Source organism: Oncorhynchus gorbuscha, linkage group LG15 (genome assembly GCF_021184085.1).
Source record: "Oncorhynchus gorbuscha isolate QuinsamMale2020 ecotype Even-year linkage group LG15, OgorEven_v1.0, whole genome shotgun sequence".
Lineage (NCBI taxonomy): Eukaryota > Metazoa > Chordata > Actinopteri > Salmoniformes > Salmonidae > Oncorhynchus > Oncorhynchus gorbuscha.
The window spans coordinates 12,739,270-12,758,931 of record NC_060187.1 but is presented as its reverse complement, the minus strand read 5'-3'; the positions used below and the strand labels follow the sequence as shown (position 1 = coordinate 12,758,931).

The window sequence follows — 19,662 nt, the reverse complement described above, 5'->3', positions numbered from 1 at the left end:
AAGCCAGGCCTAAACGCCCAACATCAGTGCCTGATCTCACTAAAGCTCTTGTGGCTGAATGGAATCAAGTCCCCGCAGCAATGTTCCAACATCTAGTGGAAAGCCTTCCCAGAAGAGTGGAGACTGTTATAGCAACAAAGTGGGGGACCAACTCTATATTACTGACCATGATTTTGGAATGAGATGTTTGACAAGCAGTTGTCCACATACTTTTGGTCATTTAGTGTATGTCTGATACTGTAAAATATAATTTATATGAACATAAAAAGCACTACTGTGTCAAATGCCTGACGATACCTTGTTTTAAAGCATTGTTGATCATTTTGGTTAAAACTTCTTTGGGATAGGGGGCAGCATTTTCACTTTTGGATGAATAGCGTGCCCAGAGTGAACTGCCTCCTACTCAGGTTTGTAGTTTTTGAACTCACCCCTATCGAATACACAGTTGGATATGGGTTATTTTGCACTTCCTAAGGCTTCCACTAGATGTCAACCGTCTTTAGAACGTTGTTTCAGGCTTCTCGTGTGAAGGGGGGCCGGATGGGAGCTGTTTCACTAAGGGGTCTGCCTGCAGCCTCGTTCTCAATCAAGCGCTTTCACATGAGAGGTATCTCTCGTTCAAATGCTTTTCTACAGACAATGGAATTCTCCAGTTGGAAAATCATTGAACATTTATGATAAAACCATCATAACATTGATTCTATACTTAGTTTGACAAGTTTCTTCGACCTGTAATATAACAAAAGAAGCTAACAAAAGAAGCTATTGGACATAAATTATGAATATTATCGAACAAAACAAGCATTTATTGTGGAACTGCGATTCCTGGGAGTGCATTCTGATGAAGATCATCAAAGGTAAGTGAATAGTTCTAATGCTATTTATGAATAATGTTGACTACCCAACATGGCGGATATTTCTCTGGCTGGTTTGGGCTCTTTGCGCCTTTCTCAGATTATGCTTTTTCCGTAATGTTTTTTTGAAATCTGACACAGCGATTGCATTAAGGAGAAGTTTATCTAAAGTACCATGCATAACACTTGAATTTTCATCAACATTTATTATGAGTATTTCTGTGAAATCATGTGGGTCTCTGCAATATCACTGCATGTTTTGGAACTACTGAACATAACACGCCAATGTAAAATAAGATTTTTGGATATAAATATGAACTTTACCAAAGAAGACATACATGTATTGTGTAACATGAAGTCCTATGAGTGTCATCTGATGAAGATCATCAAAGTTTAGTGATTAATTTTATCTCTATTTGTGCTTTTTGTGACTCCTCTCTTTAGCTGGAAAAATGGCTGGGTTTTTCTGTGAGTTGGTGGTGACCTAACATAATCGTTTGTGGAGCTTTCGCTGTAAAGCATTTTTGAAATCAGACACTGTGGCTGGATTAATGAGAATTTTATCTTTAAAATGGTGCCAAATACTTGTATGTTTGAGAAATATGATTTCTGTTGATTTCTGTTGAGCCCTGCAATTTCATTGGCTGTTGGCGAGGGGTTCAGCTAGCAGAACCCCAGTACTAGACAGGTTAAAATGAAGAGCACTTATTTATCTTTTGCCAGAGATCTACAGATCATAACCTTATCCTACACTCATACATAAAATTAACAATAATAACAATCAAGCATAAACATACAAAACACCAGAAATATACATAAAAAACCTTTATTATTATGATAATGTAGGATTAACAACAACATGCGTTTAACCACAATAAAAAATTAAAAGATATTGCACTGGTTTTACTGTAGCAATCTCTCTTCACCCTTTTCAGACAGATCTCCTCTCCTTCACACTTCAGACACACGCTGTACACACACACAAACAGGATCTCTCTCACACAGTCTTTAAAATACTGCCTAAACACTGGGGAGTCAAGTCCATAATATGAAGTCAACAGTCTCCTCTTCCCTCAGTTCAGTGGCATTGGTCTCTGCACACAGACAGCCCTACCATCACTATGGGCTTTAACACACAACGCATACTGTGGCTACAATAAAAACACATACTGTATGGATCTGTCTGTAGAGATGTAGTGAGGCTAAAGTCCAGGGTGGAGGTTACCCACAGGGTTAACAGAGAGAGAGAGAGAGACAGCCCCTACAGTGGGGAGCTACCGTGGGTTCGGGCTCTGGTGGGCCTAACTGAACATCGGAGGTGATGGGCCCAGACTAGGGGGTAGGTAGTGTTTTGTTTGGCTGAAATTGCTTTGTGTGTGGGTGTGTGGTGTGTGTGTGGGTGTGTGGTGTGTGTGGGTGTGTGGTGTGTGTGGGTGTGTGTTGGGAGTAGCCAACAGCCCAGGGCTAGAGATGAATTACTCCACCAGGGAAACTAACACTTGACTTCACTCTCTGACAGATGGCTGGATCAGCATCATTACAGACGATGTTTGTGTGATACAACAGTGAATGTCAGGGATGGTCAGGCTGGCGCCGGGCAGTGGAGGATGGCACTCGGATTGGGTCAGAGAGAGTAGCAGCTGTCCAAGCAGCAATAACAACAGGGCCACCAGTATAGTCCAGATGAGATGACATGCAACACAATACACACTGTAGAAACTATTCTTATAGGGATGACCCATATCAAATCAGAACTTCAGATCAGTTTTGGGACAATAGTCATTCGATGTGCAGGAGCCAAGTGAACAACATTAATTTACTATCTAATGGGGAATGCCACAGAGACTTGTCTTTCAAATATAAAATAACCCTCAACACACAGAAACAAATGGAGGATGACAATTTGAGTCACCTGACATTCGGCCAAGTAGAATGTATGCACACATGACTGTAAGTCGCTTTGGATAAAAGCGTCTGCTAAATGGCATATATTATTATTATTATTATTATAAGAGATTCAGTCTGGGGTTGATTGATTGGCTACAGTAGAGTTGTTAAATCCCAACGCTAAGCTTGGCCGATCTGTCCCAGTGACAAATGACAGCTTTTCCCTGGGAGGACTTAGGGCCTACACCTCACATTACCTACCCTCTATCCTTCTGCACTAGAGGATACCACTATTCACACCGCAGGTGATTTAGGAAACATCCCCCTATTTCCATTATAGTGCACTACTTTTGACCAGGGCCGAACCTCTAAACATTATATGCACAATGTTCCTCCTCATGAACATTGTCAGTGGTTAGGTTACATGAGAAACGCTCATGAATAATATGTAAAGGCCATAACAAACCAGTCACACTGATATGATCCAGGGTAACTTTACAGTGTAGAAAGCTGTTCACATGAATAATTATCACTGCCTGGTACAGAGGTTGATTTCTAGTAGCATTGAGGAAGATTGAGGAAGATTGAAACACATTACAGAAATCGCTAGCCACAGTCTGTCAGTGGGGTTGTCTGTCTGTCTGTCTGGGGTTAGGTATTGACAACACAGATCTCTTTAGTATCTATAGACACCAGTCCTGTCTCACCCTCAGTCAGTCATCCCAATGAGCTGCTCTTTGCGACATCTCCAACAGCAACAAAACTTTGCAGGACACCCCGAGGGAGATTTGAACTCTCACACAGAAACAAATTGATGTATGCTGCAGGTAGCCACAGTTTTACAACACGGCAACATCCCCTTACTTTGCAAACTAAGACACACCAATGAACGCCCACACACACACACTCAGGAACACACACACAGGAATACACACAAGTATGAACGCCCACACCCACAAAACCCCACACGTAGCAGTGGGACTGGAGGATCATAGTGGTGTTCGGTCAGTTCAGACTTCTGATTCGTCAACATCGTTGTGACTGACCTAAAAGCCAGGGATCTGATTGCCCTTCCTTTTATTTAGTTGGCTTTTCATTTGACATACAGCGATAAAAGGGTTGTGCAAAGCCCGCCCCCCCTGCTGACCCATCCCCGACCCTATAGGCCAACTGAGATATCAGTCAGGGACCGACAGCACTAATAGGGGTAACTAACTATGAGACGTCTACACTAACTAAAACACACTCCCAAGTGCCAACACGGTAGAGTAAAAAAGACACTGCAGACCTTTAAATATTCATATACATATGTATGAATATTTAAAGGTCTGCTATATATATATATATATATATATATATATATATATACACAACACACACACACATCTGACAGCCACTTGACAACACACACAGTCTTGAACGCATATACAAAGTAAAGTCTGTTAGCTTTACAGGTTAAGAGGCAAAACACAGAGAGAACACAGCAAGTTGAACAAACCTTAAGTGTCTGATAAAAACAGAGCGAGCAGGGGCTAGAAATAAAGACAACGGCGAGACCACTGGTTGTCAGAATATACATGAAGGCCAGTGTGTCTACTGTTGTACTGCTACACTACGTAGTGCTTGGCCACATCTCCCCCGAAAAATATGATCTGGACTTATGGCAAACTTATGGCCATTCACAATATATATCTCAATTATTTTTTAAATTTTTATTACTCTATAACTAAGCTTTTATTTGTACAATTAAAGGTCAAATAAACTGCATTTCAAACAGTCAGCTATAATGGAATGAATTCAGGACTTGTGAAATTATACCTAGGCTAAATAAAAGCCTTCCACAACCATATGACCCATTCATCATTTTATACTTTTTAAAAATCAAAATAGTTTTTTTTTTCTGTCTTTCAAGTCGGTCTATGAAAATGCCCTTTTAGTTCCAAATGTAACCAGAACCATGTAGAATGTACATTCACTAATAATGACCAACTTCTTGCAGCAGGCAATATAGAACATTAACACAGGTCTCATATAAGCAATCTCTCAAGCAATGTTCATTATACTCTGGTTTTAGTAGTCTGCTCTACGCGCAATTTGAGAAGTTGAGACATAAAGAGGGTTAACTTCTCTACTATGAATGTCTCAATGTGTTTCAGTGTCCATATGACCCATCCTGTTAGACCAAACCTCAAATGCGAGTGAAACTGCTTGTCAGAGAAGACGTGATCTTTAGTCTTTGTTGTTGTGAGTGACAGGGGAAGAGGCTTGGTGTCTGTGTGCAAGTGGGAAGGTGCACAGTACACACAGCATGGGGGAGGGGGCGGGGATTACGAGACCAAAAAGACAAACGCTCATAAAAACAAAAACTATTAAAACCTCAATTCCTGCGATACAGGCATTTGAAACATCGCGCTAAAACATACATTCAAATTGATCAACTGAATCCGACATATTGCCCAGCCCTATGCTAACTAGCCTGTATACAGACTTGTGAGCAGTCTTCCTGCCTCAGAGTTTGAGAGGAGTCTGGGTAATTGAGTTTCAGGGGCAGCAGGAACAATCCGCTGCCCGGTACTCAAACCCAAATATCTAAATAGATCTACCTCATCTTAACTACTTGACTCTCGTCATCTCAAAACTGGTTTGTCTGTGTAGTTGACCAAACCAGGCTAGGGCCAGATTGATCAGGTGTCCCCAGGTTGTCTGTGTAGTTGACCAAACTAGGCTAGGACCAGATTGATCAGGTGTCCCCAGGTTGTCTGTGTAGTTGACCAAACCAGGCTAGGACCAGATTGATCAGTTGTCCCCAGGTTGTCTGTGTAGTTGACCAAACCAGGCTAGGACCAGATTGACCAGATTGACCAAACCAGGCTAGGACCAGATTGATCAGGTGTCCCCAGGTTGTCTGTGTAGTTGACCAAACCAGGCTAGGACCAGATTGATCAGGTGTCCCCAGGTTGTCTGTGTAGTTGACCAAACCAGGCTAGGACCAGATTGATCAGGTGTCCCCAGGTTGTCTGTGTAGTTGACCAAACCAGGCTAGGACCAGATTGATCAGGTGTCCCCAGGTTGTCTGTGTAGTTGACCAAACCAGGCTAGGACCAGATTGATCAGGTGTCCCCAGGTTGTCTGTGACTAGAACACTGTCCCTCTTTTCCTCCTCATCTCACCTATAGTCCATCTCAATGTAAAGGTGTTCTATGAACCGCCCACTATTCTGTTATCATTAGAAAGTCCCCTGACATAGAGATCGAGATCTGATGAGGCTATGATGCAGTTACAAGGTGAACGGCTAGGCTAGTATCCTAGCTACCACAACACGTACATCCTCACACAGCTCTATACACTGCCATAGATACACTGACGGGTCCAGGTAGATCCATGGAAGGGTTAGCTTCTATACGCTAGCAACACAGACAGGTCCAGGTAGAGCTATGGAAGGGTTAGCTTCTATACACTAGCTACACAGACAGGTCCAGGTAGAGCCATGGAAGGGTTAGCTTCTATACACTAGCTACACTGACAGGTCCAGGTAGAGCCATGGAAGGGTTAGCTTCTATACACTAGCTACACTGACAGGTCCAGGTAGAGCCATGGAAGGGTTAGCTTCTATACGCTAGCTACACGGACAGGTCCAGGTAGAGCCATGGAAGGGTTAGCTTCTATACACTAGCTACACTGACAGGTCCAGGTAGAGCCATGGAAGGGTTAGCTTCTATACACTAGCTACACTGACAGGTCCAGGTAGAGCCATGGAAGGGTTAGCTTCTATACGCTAGCTACACTGACAGGTCCAGGTAGAGCCATGGAAGGGTTAGCTTCTATACGCTAGCTATACTGACAGGTCCAGGTAGAGCCATGGAAGGGTTAGCTTCTATACGCTAGCTACACGGACAGGTCCAGGTAGAGCCATGGAAGGGTTAGCTTCTATACGCTAGCTACACTGACAAGCACACGAATAGCCATTGGAGAGGATAGGGAAAGAGATTGTCATGGAACGCTCTGTGATACAATACAAACACTGCTTGAATAGCCATTCTGACAGCCAGGACATGAATAGAGTGTTCTATTCTCTAGCTAGCCTGCACTATGAAACAGTTAAACAGAGTGCAGCGTTAGACGACCAGGGAATAATAACACACATGGCCATTTGCCTGAGGCTGCTGACTGAGTTAAAGGTGGGCGATGCAGATTGTTGCATTAACAGACTGTAATGTATTTATACCGATTGCTAAGCATACGCTACTTTTATTGCTGAGTTACACCCTGTTCAGTCACGGACGGCTGGAGACATGCAGGAGGGCTGCAGTGGTGGCTGTGTTGTTTACAAGGCACAACCTGATCTATTGGCTTGATACTAGTCACACGTCAGACGCCTGGAACTTCCAAGGTGAAAGCTAACGAGGCAGTATACTAAGAAAAGACCATTAGAGATGTTTGTGTGTGTTTGTTAATCCTTTCTCCTCAGTGCGTGTGGATCAGTGAACTCACACGGTTTATTTCTAGCCCCCATGTTTCTTTGCAGAGAGAGAAAAAACGCAGACCGACTTCACAGGAACAGGAATCAACGTGAAAAAACGGAGTATAAGAACAACAAGAGATCTACAGCCAATCTGGATGTCTCTGGAATACAGAAACACATAGTAAGGGCCCAAACTATCACCTCTCTCCCTCCTCTCTCTCCTCTCTCTCTCTCTCTCTCCTCTCTCCCCTCTCTCTCTCTCTCCCTCTCTCTCTCTCCCCTCTCTCTCTCTCTCTCTCCCCTCCCTCTCCCTCCCTCCCTCCCTCCCTCCCTCCCTCCCTCCCTCCCTCCCTCCCTCCCTCCCTCCCTCCCTCCCTCCATCAGATGGCTATGCTCTCAGATAATGATTAGGGAGTTGCAAAAAGTTTAGAATGTTGTTTTCTTCCAAACATGCAGTTGTCTGTGGATAAAGATTCAGATCTTCATCAAGCAGTCTCTATTCTCTTGGGTGTCTTATCTGCTACGTCTTCTTGCTGCTGATTTTGTCCTGCGGGGTGGAGACTGCAGAGGCTGGACTGGGTCTCTGTGAGGCCCGGGGGTCTGGCCTATTGCGCTGCTCTGAGGCTGCAGTAGGTGTCTGGTTGGGTGTGGTGGTGGGCACCTTCCTTGGTGCAGTCTCCACCACCGGCCTCTCCATGGTGTCCTGGGTGCCCTGGGCCAGGGTACAGTCTTTAGGAGGGGAGAGCCTCCTCTGTGGAAGGGGAGGGGGGGCTGGCTCAGTTTTGGAGGAGGGCTGCCTGGGAGGAGACTGGGAGGACAGGCGGGGTGGTGGCTGAGGGGCAGGGTGTCTGAAGGTGGAGGGGGAGAGGGGAGTGGTGGTGGCGGAGAGGGGGGAGTCAGGTGTGGCCTTGGGGTGAGGGGGGTCGGAGTGTCTCTGATTCTGGTCCTTGGCTCTCTCAAAGGCCTCCTTGGCGCCGGGGATGGTTAGTTTGACGGGCCCCAGGACGCTATGAGCTACATTGGCTAGATGTGACACCATCTTGTCCACCCCACTATCTGACCTTGACACTGAGGCTGGAGAGGCTGGGGGGCTGGGGGTGGCGTAGGCTGCCGCCGCGGCAGCAGCAGCGGCATGTCTCCGGTTGTCAGCCTCCTTCTTCTCCTTGGTGATGCCTGGGGAGGAGATGGGTGTGGGGACTAGGTCTCTGCCGTCTATGGACCCAGTGGGGCTGGATCTGGGGGCCTCCAGGCCAGAGTCTCTCTCCTCGCTCCATAAACTACTGCTCTTCCCCCTGGACTCAAGCAACTTGGTGCTCCTCCAGTCCTGATGTGGAGATGAAGCAGCAGGCTTCAGGAAGGTGTCCTTGCTGACGGAGATGAAAGCACTGCCGAGGGTGGCGAAGGTGCTGGACAGGGGGCTCTGGGTGAACTTGCTGCTGTGGTCTGGAGCCTTTCCATCTTTCCGCCTACAGTCATCCGAGGAGGCTGAGCCGCTGTCTTTCCCTCCCAGCGAAGGACCACTCTGAGTGGGCTTGTGTTCGTGGAGTGTGGAGGGTATGGTGGCTCTGCTTGGCAGCAGGGTGGAGGAGGGGGACAGACAGAGGGAGGGGAGGGTGCCCCCAGGTCCTGTACGGGGGACGATGGGCATGACGGAGGTGGGGCGGAGCAGTGGGGGGGTAAAGGTACAGGTGTTCCTGCCCCTCCCGTCCTGACTGTCCTCTGAACCCTCGTCTGTCTCGTCCTCTGATGAGTCCACCTCGTGGATAGCATCCTGCTTCTGTAGTGACTCCCTCCTCTCAGCCCGGTCCTGTCTGATGGCTGACAGCTTGTCCTTCAGTTTGCTCTTCCCGGGAGCCAGCCCCAGGGACCCGGCAGTCAACACTCCGTCCCCCTCCTGACGTCCTAGCTTCCTGCTGGAGGAGGGTTTTTGCAGGCTGCCCTTCTCCACGGGACCACCACGGCCCCCTATCCCAGGCCCCAACCCCAGCAGTAGGCTCTCTCTCTCCCCAGCTGATTCCTGGAGACTCTGCAGACTGGGGTCTCTCTGAAGCATCTCCTTCTTAAACTCAGAGTGGGAGATGTCCAGGCTGTGTTTACGCCCTGTCACTGTTACAGGCAGCTTCTTGTCGCCTCCGGCACCTGATGGAGAGGGGGAGGACGATGAGGAGGAGAGGGAGGAGGCTAGCTTCTCAGCAGACTGGACTCGCTTGAGCAGTGGGGAGCGGGGGTGTTCAGCGCTCTTGGGCCTGGAGATCTGCCTGACCAGAGGGGGGGAAGAGTGGAGCTTGACGGGAAAGATCTGACCCATTGAGGTGGAGCCTAGTCCGTGGCTGGACAGGGGGGACGGAGAGCGCTGGGGGGAGGTGCTCTGTGGGGTTGGGGAAGGGGTACGGGCCAGGGGGGATAGAGGGATGTTGCCGGCTGACTTGCGGCGAGGGGAGCGATACTGGCGCTGGAGCTTGGGGGCCAGGCCGTGGAGGGAGCTGGGCCTGATGTGACCGGAGCTGGCTGGGGAGTTAGGAACACTGGAGCTGGGAGAGCTGCTCTGAGACGAGTTACCCCCTACTGAGAAAACACGACACATACAGAAACACACAGACATTCAGGGATTCACCTACATTCATGAAATGTTATGCACACATAATCACCACCTTTTATGACCTTTTCCAACATTAGGCCACGTCCTACATTCCATTAGGTGAGCCGTGTGTTTGAGGGATGTGTGTGTGTAGGACTTACCAGAGTGTGTAGAGTCAGGTGTGGACCGGTAACCCTGTGTAGGTGATCTAGGGGACAGGTTGTGAGTGGGAGACCCAGGTCCACTCTCTCCAGAGGACAGAGAGCGGGTCAGAGAGGAAAGGCTACGGCTGGTGTGGAGAAGAGACGCCTGCTTAGTGATCTTCCTGAACAGAGAGTTCCTCTTCTTACTACTGCTGGAAACACACACACACACACACACACACACACACACACACACACACACACACACACACACACACACACACACACACACACACACACACACACACACACACACACACACACACACACACACACACACACACACACACACACACACACACACACACACACACACACACAGAGTATAAAGAGTTGAAAAGACAAACATCCCTCCATTTATCAGCCATTATATTCTATGTAACATGACTTCTGAGAGGAACGGTAAGTGTGTGAGATTGATCAGATAAGAGACCTTTCCTGGCTGCTATCTTTGGTCTTGGTCTTCTTGTTACGACGTGCCATCTTAGATTTGGAGCCGGTCTTGCGGGCGGGGCCCAGCTTGATGGAGGTGTTCTCAAAGGACGTGGCAGAGATGGACACCTTACCGCCGCTCTGAGGGTAACACACCACAGACATAAGACAGGAGCTAGTGTATGTGTGTGTGTGTGTGTGTAGTGTGTGCGTGGAGTGTGTGCGTGCGTAAAGTGTGTGTGTGCGCACCTTGAGAATGAGTTCCACCACCTCAGTGTGCACTAGGCCGTGGACAGCCTCTCCATTCACATGAGTGATGAGGTCTCCTTCTCTCAGCCCTGCATCATGGGCTGGACCACCCTCCTCTACATGCTGAGAGAGACAGAGATGGAGAGAGAGAGAGATGGAGAGAGAGAGAGATGGAGAGAGGGAGAGATGGAGAAGGAGATGGAGAGAGATGGAGAGAAAGAGTTGGTAAGAGAAAGAAATGGAGAGAGAGATGGAGATGGAGAGAAAGATGGAGATGGAGAGAGAAAGAGAGTTTAGAGAGATGGAGAGAGGGAGAAAGAGATGGAGAGAGAAAGATGGAGATGGAGAGAGGGAGAAAGAGATGGAGAGAGAGAGAGATGGAGAGAGAAAGAGAGATGGAGAGAGAAAGAGAGATGGAGAGAGAAAGAGAGATGGAGAGAGAGAAAGAGAGATGGAGAGAGAAAGAGAGATGGAGGAGAAAGAGATGGAGAAAGAGATGGAGAGAAGATGGAGATGGAGAGAGAGAGAGATGGAGAGAGAGAGATGGAGAGAGGAGGGTTGAAATTACACATCAAATCATATCACTGGTAATAATTCAATCTGTTGAATCGAATGAAGAACAGGATCACTAGAACAGGATCACTAGAACAGGATTCCTAGAACAGGATCCCTAGAACAGGATTCCTCAAACAGGATCACTAGAACAGGATCCCTAGAACAGGATCACTAGAACAGGATCACTAGAACAGGATCCCTAGAACAGGATTCCTCAAACAGGATCACTAGAACAGGATCCCTAGAACAGGATCACTAGAACAGGATTCCTCAAACAGGATCACTAGAACAGGATCCCTAGAACAGGATCACTAGAACAGGATTCCTCAAACAGGATCCCTAGAACAGGATTCCTCAAACAGGATCCCTAGAACAGGATCACTAGAACAGGATCCCTAGAACAGGATCACTAGAACAGGATCACTAGAACAGGATCCCTAGAACAGGATCACTAGAAGTGTTAAATCCCTTTTAGCTTGAGTCACTAAGCTAAAGCAGGCTACTACTCACCCAGACCATGTGATGTACTGTGTAGATGTCTGTGTCTCCCATGTACACCCTGATGGCTCGCAGGGTGAAGCCGTACTTCTTGCCCGCCTTGTGGATGATGATGGCGGGTTTGATGTTGGCCACAGCTGGGGACAGGTCTCTACTGGGGGAGGAGTCTCTGGACGAGGGATTGGACGAGAAGGAGTGGGGTGACATGGGGCTGGCCAATGGGGAGGCCCCGTGGTGGTCTAAACATGGAGGAGCGAGGGAGATTGTTTAATAGGGAGTTCAGTCCAGTTACTAAATGCACATAAATGTAATTTATTTTCAACCTTTACCACACGTTCTAAAAACGGACCGATGGTGGTAGCTAAGATAGAAGACACATACACACAGTCCACACACAGACACATACACACAGTCCACACACACACAGTCCACACACACACAGTCCACACACAGACACATACACACAGTCCACACACAGACACATACACACAGTCCACACACAGACACATACACACAGTCCACACACAGACACATACACACAGTCCACACACAGTCCACACACACACAGTCCACACACAGTCCACACACAGACACATACACACAGTCCACACACAGACACATACACACAGTCCACACACAGACACACACACAGTCCACACACAGACACACACACAGTACACAGTCCACACACAGACACATACACACAGTCCACACACAGACACATACACACAGTCCACACACAGACACACACACAGTCCACACACAGACACATACACACAGTCCACACACAGACACATACACACAGTCCACACACAGACACATACACACAGTCCACACACACACATACACACAGTCCCACACACAGTCCACACACACACAGTCCACACACAGACACATACACACAGTCCACACACAGACACATACACACAGTCCACACACAGACACATACACACAGTCCACACACAGACACATACACACAGTCCACACACAGACACATACACACAGTCCACACACAGACACATACACACAGTCCACACACAGACACATACACACAGTCCACACACAGACACATACACACAGACACACACACACAGTCCACACACAGACACATACACACAGTCCACACACAGACACATACACACAGTCCACACACACACAGTCCACACACACACAGTCCACACACAGACACATACACACAGTCCACACACAGACACATACACACAGTCCACACACAGACACATACACACAGTCCACACAGACACATACACACAGTCCACACACAGACACATACACACAGTCCACACACAGACACATACACACAGTCCACACACAGACACATACACACAGTCCACACACACACACCACACACAGACATACACACAGTCCACACACAGACACATACACACAGTCCACACACAGACACATACACACAGTCCACACACAGACACATACACACAGTCCACACACAGACACATACACACAGTCCACACACAGACACACACACACACACACAGACCACACACAGACACATACACACAGTCCACACACAGACACATACACACAGTCCACACACAGACACATACACACAGTCCACACACAGACACATACACACAGTCCACACACAGACACATACACACAGTCCACACACAGACACATACACACAGTCCACACACAGACACATACACACAGTCCACACACAGACACATACACACAGTCCACACACAGACACATACACACAGTCCACACACAGACACATACACACAGTCCACACACAGCCACATACACACAGTCCACATACACACAGTCCACACACAGTCCACATACACACAGTCCACACACACACAGTCCACACACAGACACATACACACAGTCCACACACAGACACATACACACAGTCCACACACAGACACATACACACAGTCCACACACAGACACATACACACAGTCCACACACAGACACATACACACAGTCCACACACAGACACATACACACAGTCCACACACAGACACATACACACAGTCCACACACAGACACATACACACAGTCCACACACAGACACATACACACAGTCCACAGACACATACACACAGTCCACACACACACATCCACACACACACAGACACATACACACAGTCCACACACAGGTCCACACACAGACACATACACACAGTCCACACACAGACACATACACACAGTCCACACACAGACACATACACACAGTCCACAACATGGACACATACACGACACACAGTACACACAGTCCACACACAGACACACACAGTCCACAGTCCACACACAGACACATACACACAGTCCACACACAGACACATACACACAGTCCACACACAGACACATACACACAGTCCACACACAGACACATACACACAGTCCACACACAGACACATACACACAGTCCACACACAGACACATACACACAGTCCACACACAGACACACACACAGTCCACACACACATACACACAGTCCACACACAGACACATACACACATACACACAGTCCACACACAGACACATACACACAGTCCACACACAGACACATACACACAGTCCACACACAGACACATACACACAGTCCACACACAGACACATACACACAGTCCACACACAGACACATACACACAGTCCACACACAGACACATACACACAGTCCACACACACACACAGTCACACAGTCCACACACACAGTCCACACACAGTCCACACACAGTCCACATACACACAGTCCACACACAGACACATACACACAGTCCACACACAGACACATACACACAGTCCACACACAGACACATACACACAGTCCACACACAGACACATACACACAGTCCACACACAGACACATACACACAGTCCACACAGACACATACACAGTCACACACAGACACATACACACAGTCCACACACAGACACATACACACAGTCCACACACAGACACATACACACACACACAGACACATACACACAGTCCACACACAGACACATACACACAGTCCACACACAGACACATACACACAGTCCACACACAGACACATACACACAGTCCACACACAGACACATACACACAGTCCACACACAGACACATACACACAGTCCACACACAGACACATACACACAGTCCACACACAGACACATACACACAGTCCACACACAGTCCACACACAGACACATACACACAGTCCACACACAGACACATACACACAGTCCACACACAGACACATACACACAGTCCACACACAGACACATACACACAGTCCACACACAGACACATACACACAGTCCACACACACACAGTCCACACACAGACACATACACACAGTCCACACACACACAGACACAGTCCACACACAGACACATACACACACACACAGACACATACACACAGTCCACACACAGACACATACACACAGTCCACACACAGACACATACACACAGTCCACACACAGACACATACACACAGTCCACAGTCCACACAGACACATACACACAGTCCACACACAGACACACACACAGTCCACACACAGACACATACACACAGTCCACACACAGACACATACACACAGTCCACACACAGACACATACACACAGTCACACACACAGACACATACACACAGTCACACACACAGTCCACACACAGACACATACACACAGTCCACACACACACAGTCCACACACACACAGTCCACACACAGACACATACACACAGTCCACACACAGACACATACACACAGTCCACACACAGACACATACACACAGTCCACACACAGACACATACACACAGTCCACACACAGACACATACACACAGTCCACACACAGACACATACACACAGTCCACACACAGACACATACACACAGTCCACACACAGACACATACACACAGTCCACACACAGACACATACACACAGTCCACACACAGACACATACACACAGTCCACACACAGACACATACACACAGTCCACACACACACAGTCCACACACAGACACATACACACAGTCCACACACAGACACATACACACAGTCCACACACAGACACATACACACAGTCCACACACAGACACATACACACAGTCCACACACAGACACATACACACAGTCCACACACAGACACATACACACAGTCCACACACACACAGTCCACACACACACAGTCCACACACAGACACATACACACAGTCCACACACAGACACATACACACAGTCCACACACACACACAGACACATACACACAGTCCACACACAGACACATACACACAGTCCACACACAGACACATACACACAGTCCACACACACACAGTCCACACACAGTCCACACACAGACACATACACACAGTCCACACACACACAGTCCACACACAGACACAGTCCACACACAGACACATACACACAGTCCACACACAGACACATACACACAGTCCACACACAGACACAGTACACACAGTCCACACACAGACACACACACAGTCCACACACAGACACATACACACAGTCCACACACAGACACATACACACAGTCCACACACAGACACATACACACAGTCCACACACAGACACATACACACAGTCCACACACAGACACATACACACAGTCCACACACAGACACATACACACAGTCCACACACAGACACATACACACAGTCCACACACAGACACATACACACAGTCCACACACAGACACATACACACAGTCCACACACAGACACATACACACAGTCCACACACAGACACACACAGTCCACACACAGACACATACACACAGTCCACACACAGACACATACACACAGTCCACACACACACAGTCCACACACAGACACATACACACAGTCCACACACAGACACATACACACAGTCCACACACACACAGTCCACACACACACAGTCCACACACAGACACATACACACAGTCCACACACAGACACATACACACAGTCCACACACAGACACATACACACACACAGACACACACACAGTCCACACACAGACACATACACACAGTCCACACACAGACACAGTACACACACACACACAGACACACACACAGTCCACACACACACACACACACACAGTCCACACACACACAGTACACACAGTCCACACACAGACACATACACACAGTCCACACACACACAGTCCACACACACACAGTCCACACACACACATACACACAGTCACACAGTCCACACACAGACACACACACACACAGTACACACACACACAGTCCACACAGACACATACACACAGTCCACACACACACAATCCACACACAGTCCACACACACACAGTTCACACACAGACACATACACAGTCCACACACACACAGTCCACACACAGACACACAGCCCACACACAGACACATACACACAGTCCACACACACAGTCCACACACAGACACATACACACAGTCCACACACAGACACATACACACAGTCCACACACAGACACATACACACAGTCCACACACAGACACATACACACACACACAGTCCACACACAGACACACACACAGTCCATACACACACAGACACATACACACAGTCCATACACAGACACATACACACAGTCCACACACACATAGTCCACACACACACAGTCCACACACAGACACACACACACAGTCCACACACACACAGTCCACACACAGACACATGCACACAGTCCATACACAGACACATACACACTGTCCACACACAGATACATACACACAGTCCACACACAGACACATACAATTGAAGTCGGAAGTTTACATACACTTAGGTTGGAGTCATTAAAACTCATTTTTCAACCACTCCACAAATTTCTTGTTAACAAACTATACTTTTGGCAAGTCAGTCAGTGGATGTATTTCAAGGCCTACTTTCAAACTTTGCTTGACATCATGGGGAAATGAAAAGAAATCAGCCAAGACCTCAGAAAAACTTTGTAGACCTCCACAAGTCTGGTTCATCCTTGGGAGCAATTTCCAAATGCCTGAAGGTACTACGTTCATCTGTACAAACAATAGTACGAAAGTATAAACACCATGGGACCACGCAGCCGTCATACTGCTCAGGAAGGAGACCCGTTCTGTCTCCTAGAGATGAACGTACTTTGGTGCGAAAAGTGCAAATAAATCCCAGAACAGCAGCAAAGGACCCTGTGAAGATGCTGGAGGAAACAGGTACAAAAGTATCTATATCCACAGTAAAACGAGTCCTATCTCGACATAACCTGAAAGGCCGCCCAGCAAGGAAGAAGCCACTGCTCCAAAACCGCCATAAAATAGCCAGACTACAGTTTGCAACTGCACATGGGGATAAAGATCGTACTTTTGGGAGAAATGTCTTCTGGTCTGATGAAACAAAAATAGAACTGTTTGGCCATAATGACCATCGTTATGATTGGAGGAAAAAGGAGGAGGCTTGCAAGCCGAAGAACACCATCCGAACTGTGAAGCACGGGGGTGGCAGCATCATGTTGTGGGGGTGGCAGCATCATGTTGTGGGGGTGGCAGCATCATGTTGTGGGGGTGGCAGCATCATGTTGTGGGGGTGGCAGCATCATGTTGTGGGGGTGGCAGCATCATGTTGTGGGGGTGCTTTGCTGCAGGAGGGACTGGTGCACTTCACAAAATAGATGGCATCATGAGGGAGGAAAATGATGTGGATATATTGAAGCAACATCTCAAGACATCAGTCAGGAAGTTAAAGCTTGGTCGCAAATGGGTCATGACCCCAAGCATACTTCCAAAGTTGTGGCAAAATGTCTTAAGGACAACAAAGTCAAGTTATTGGAGTTGCCATCACAAAGCCCTGACCTCAATCCCATAGAAAATTTGTGGGAAGAACTGAAAAAGCATGTGTGAGCAAGGAGGCCTACAAACCTGACTCAGTTACACCAGCACTTTCAGGTGGAATGGGCCAAAATTCACCCAATTTATTGTGGGAAGCTTGTGGAAGGCTACCTGAAATGTTCGACCCATATTAAACAAATTAGTATTTGCTACCAAATACTAATTGAGTGTATGTAAACTTCTGACTCATTCTTTGTCCTCCAAACAGTTATATTTTTGTTTTATCTGACCATATGAAATTCTCCCAATCTTCTTCTGGATCATCCAAATGCTCTCTAGCAAACTTCAGATGGGCCTGGACATGTACTGGCTTAAGCAGGGGGACACGTCTGGCACTGCAGGATTTGAGTCCCTGGCGGCGTAGTGTGTTACTGATGGCAGGCTTTGTTAATTTGGTCCCAGCTCTCTGCAGGTCATTCACTAGGTCCCCCCGTGTGGTTCTGGGATTTTTGCTCACCGTTCTTGTGATCATTTTAACCCCACGGGGTGAGATCTTGCGTGGAGCCCCAGATCGAGGGAGATTATCAGTGGTCTTGTATGTCTTCCATTTCCTAATAATTGCTCCCACAGTTGATTTCTTCAAACCAAGCTGCTTACCTATTGCAGATTCAGCCTTCCCAGCCTGGTGCAGGTCTACAATTTTGTTTCTGGTGTCATTTGACAGCTCTTTGGTCTTGGCCATAGTGGAGTCTGGAATGTGACTGTTTGAGGTTGTGGACAGTGTCTTTTATACTGATAACAACTTCAAACAGGTGCCATTAATACAGGTAACGAGTGGAGGACAGAGGAGCCTCTTAAAGAAGAAGTTACAGGTCTGTGAGAGCCAGAAATATTGCTTGTTTGTAGGTGACCAAATACTTATTTTCCACCATAATTTGCAAATAAATGTATTAAAAATCCTATATTTTCTGGATTTTCCCCCCTCATTTTGTCTGTCATAGTTGAAGTGTACCTATGATGAAAATTACAGGCCTCTCTCATCTTTTTAAGTGGGAGAACTTGCACAATTGGTGGGTGACTAAATACTTTTTTGCCCCGCAGACAGACAGACAGACAGACAGACAGACAGACAGACAGACAGACAGACAGACAGACAGACAG

At 47.4% G+C, this 19,662-nt stretch overlaps 1 protein-coding gene across 12 annotated transcripts in view; it reads right to left on the bottom strand.

Annotated features, from left to right (window-relative positions):
- Positions 1–7,579: 7,579 nt before the first annotated feature.
- The window catches only part of mast2 (microtubule associated serine/threonine kinase 2), a 303,372-nt gene continuing 291,289 nt past the window's right edge, over positions 7,580–19,662 (bottom strand). For 9 of the 12 annotated variants that reach the window (XM_046300154.1, XM_046300157.1, XM_046300158.1 and 6 more), the window contains 5 exons: positions 11,731–11,957; positions 10,666–10,788; positions 10,418–10,557; positions 9,943–10,136; positions 7,580–9,768 (listed from right to left, as the gene is read on the bottom strand). In XM_046300154.1, the coding sequence (XP_046156110.1) occupies positions 7,724–9,768; positions 9,943–10,136; positions 10,418–10,557; positions 10,666–10,788; positions 11,731–11,957 (2,729 nt within the window). In that variant the 3' untranslated portion in view covers positions 7,580–7,723. The remainder of the gene's footprint in view (positions 9,769–9,942; positions 10,137–10,417; positions 10,558–10,665; positions 10,789–11,730; positions 11,958–19,662) is intronic. The other 3 variants (XM_046300155.1, XM_046300166.1, XM_046300156.1) reach the window with 2 other exon arrangements.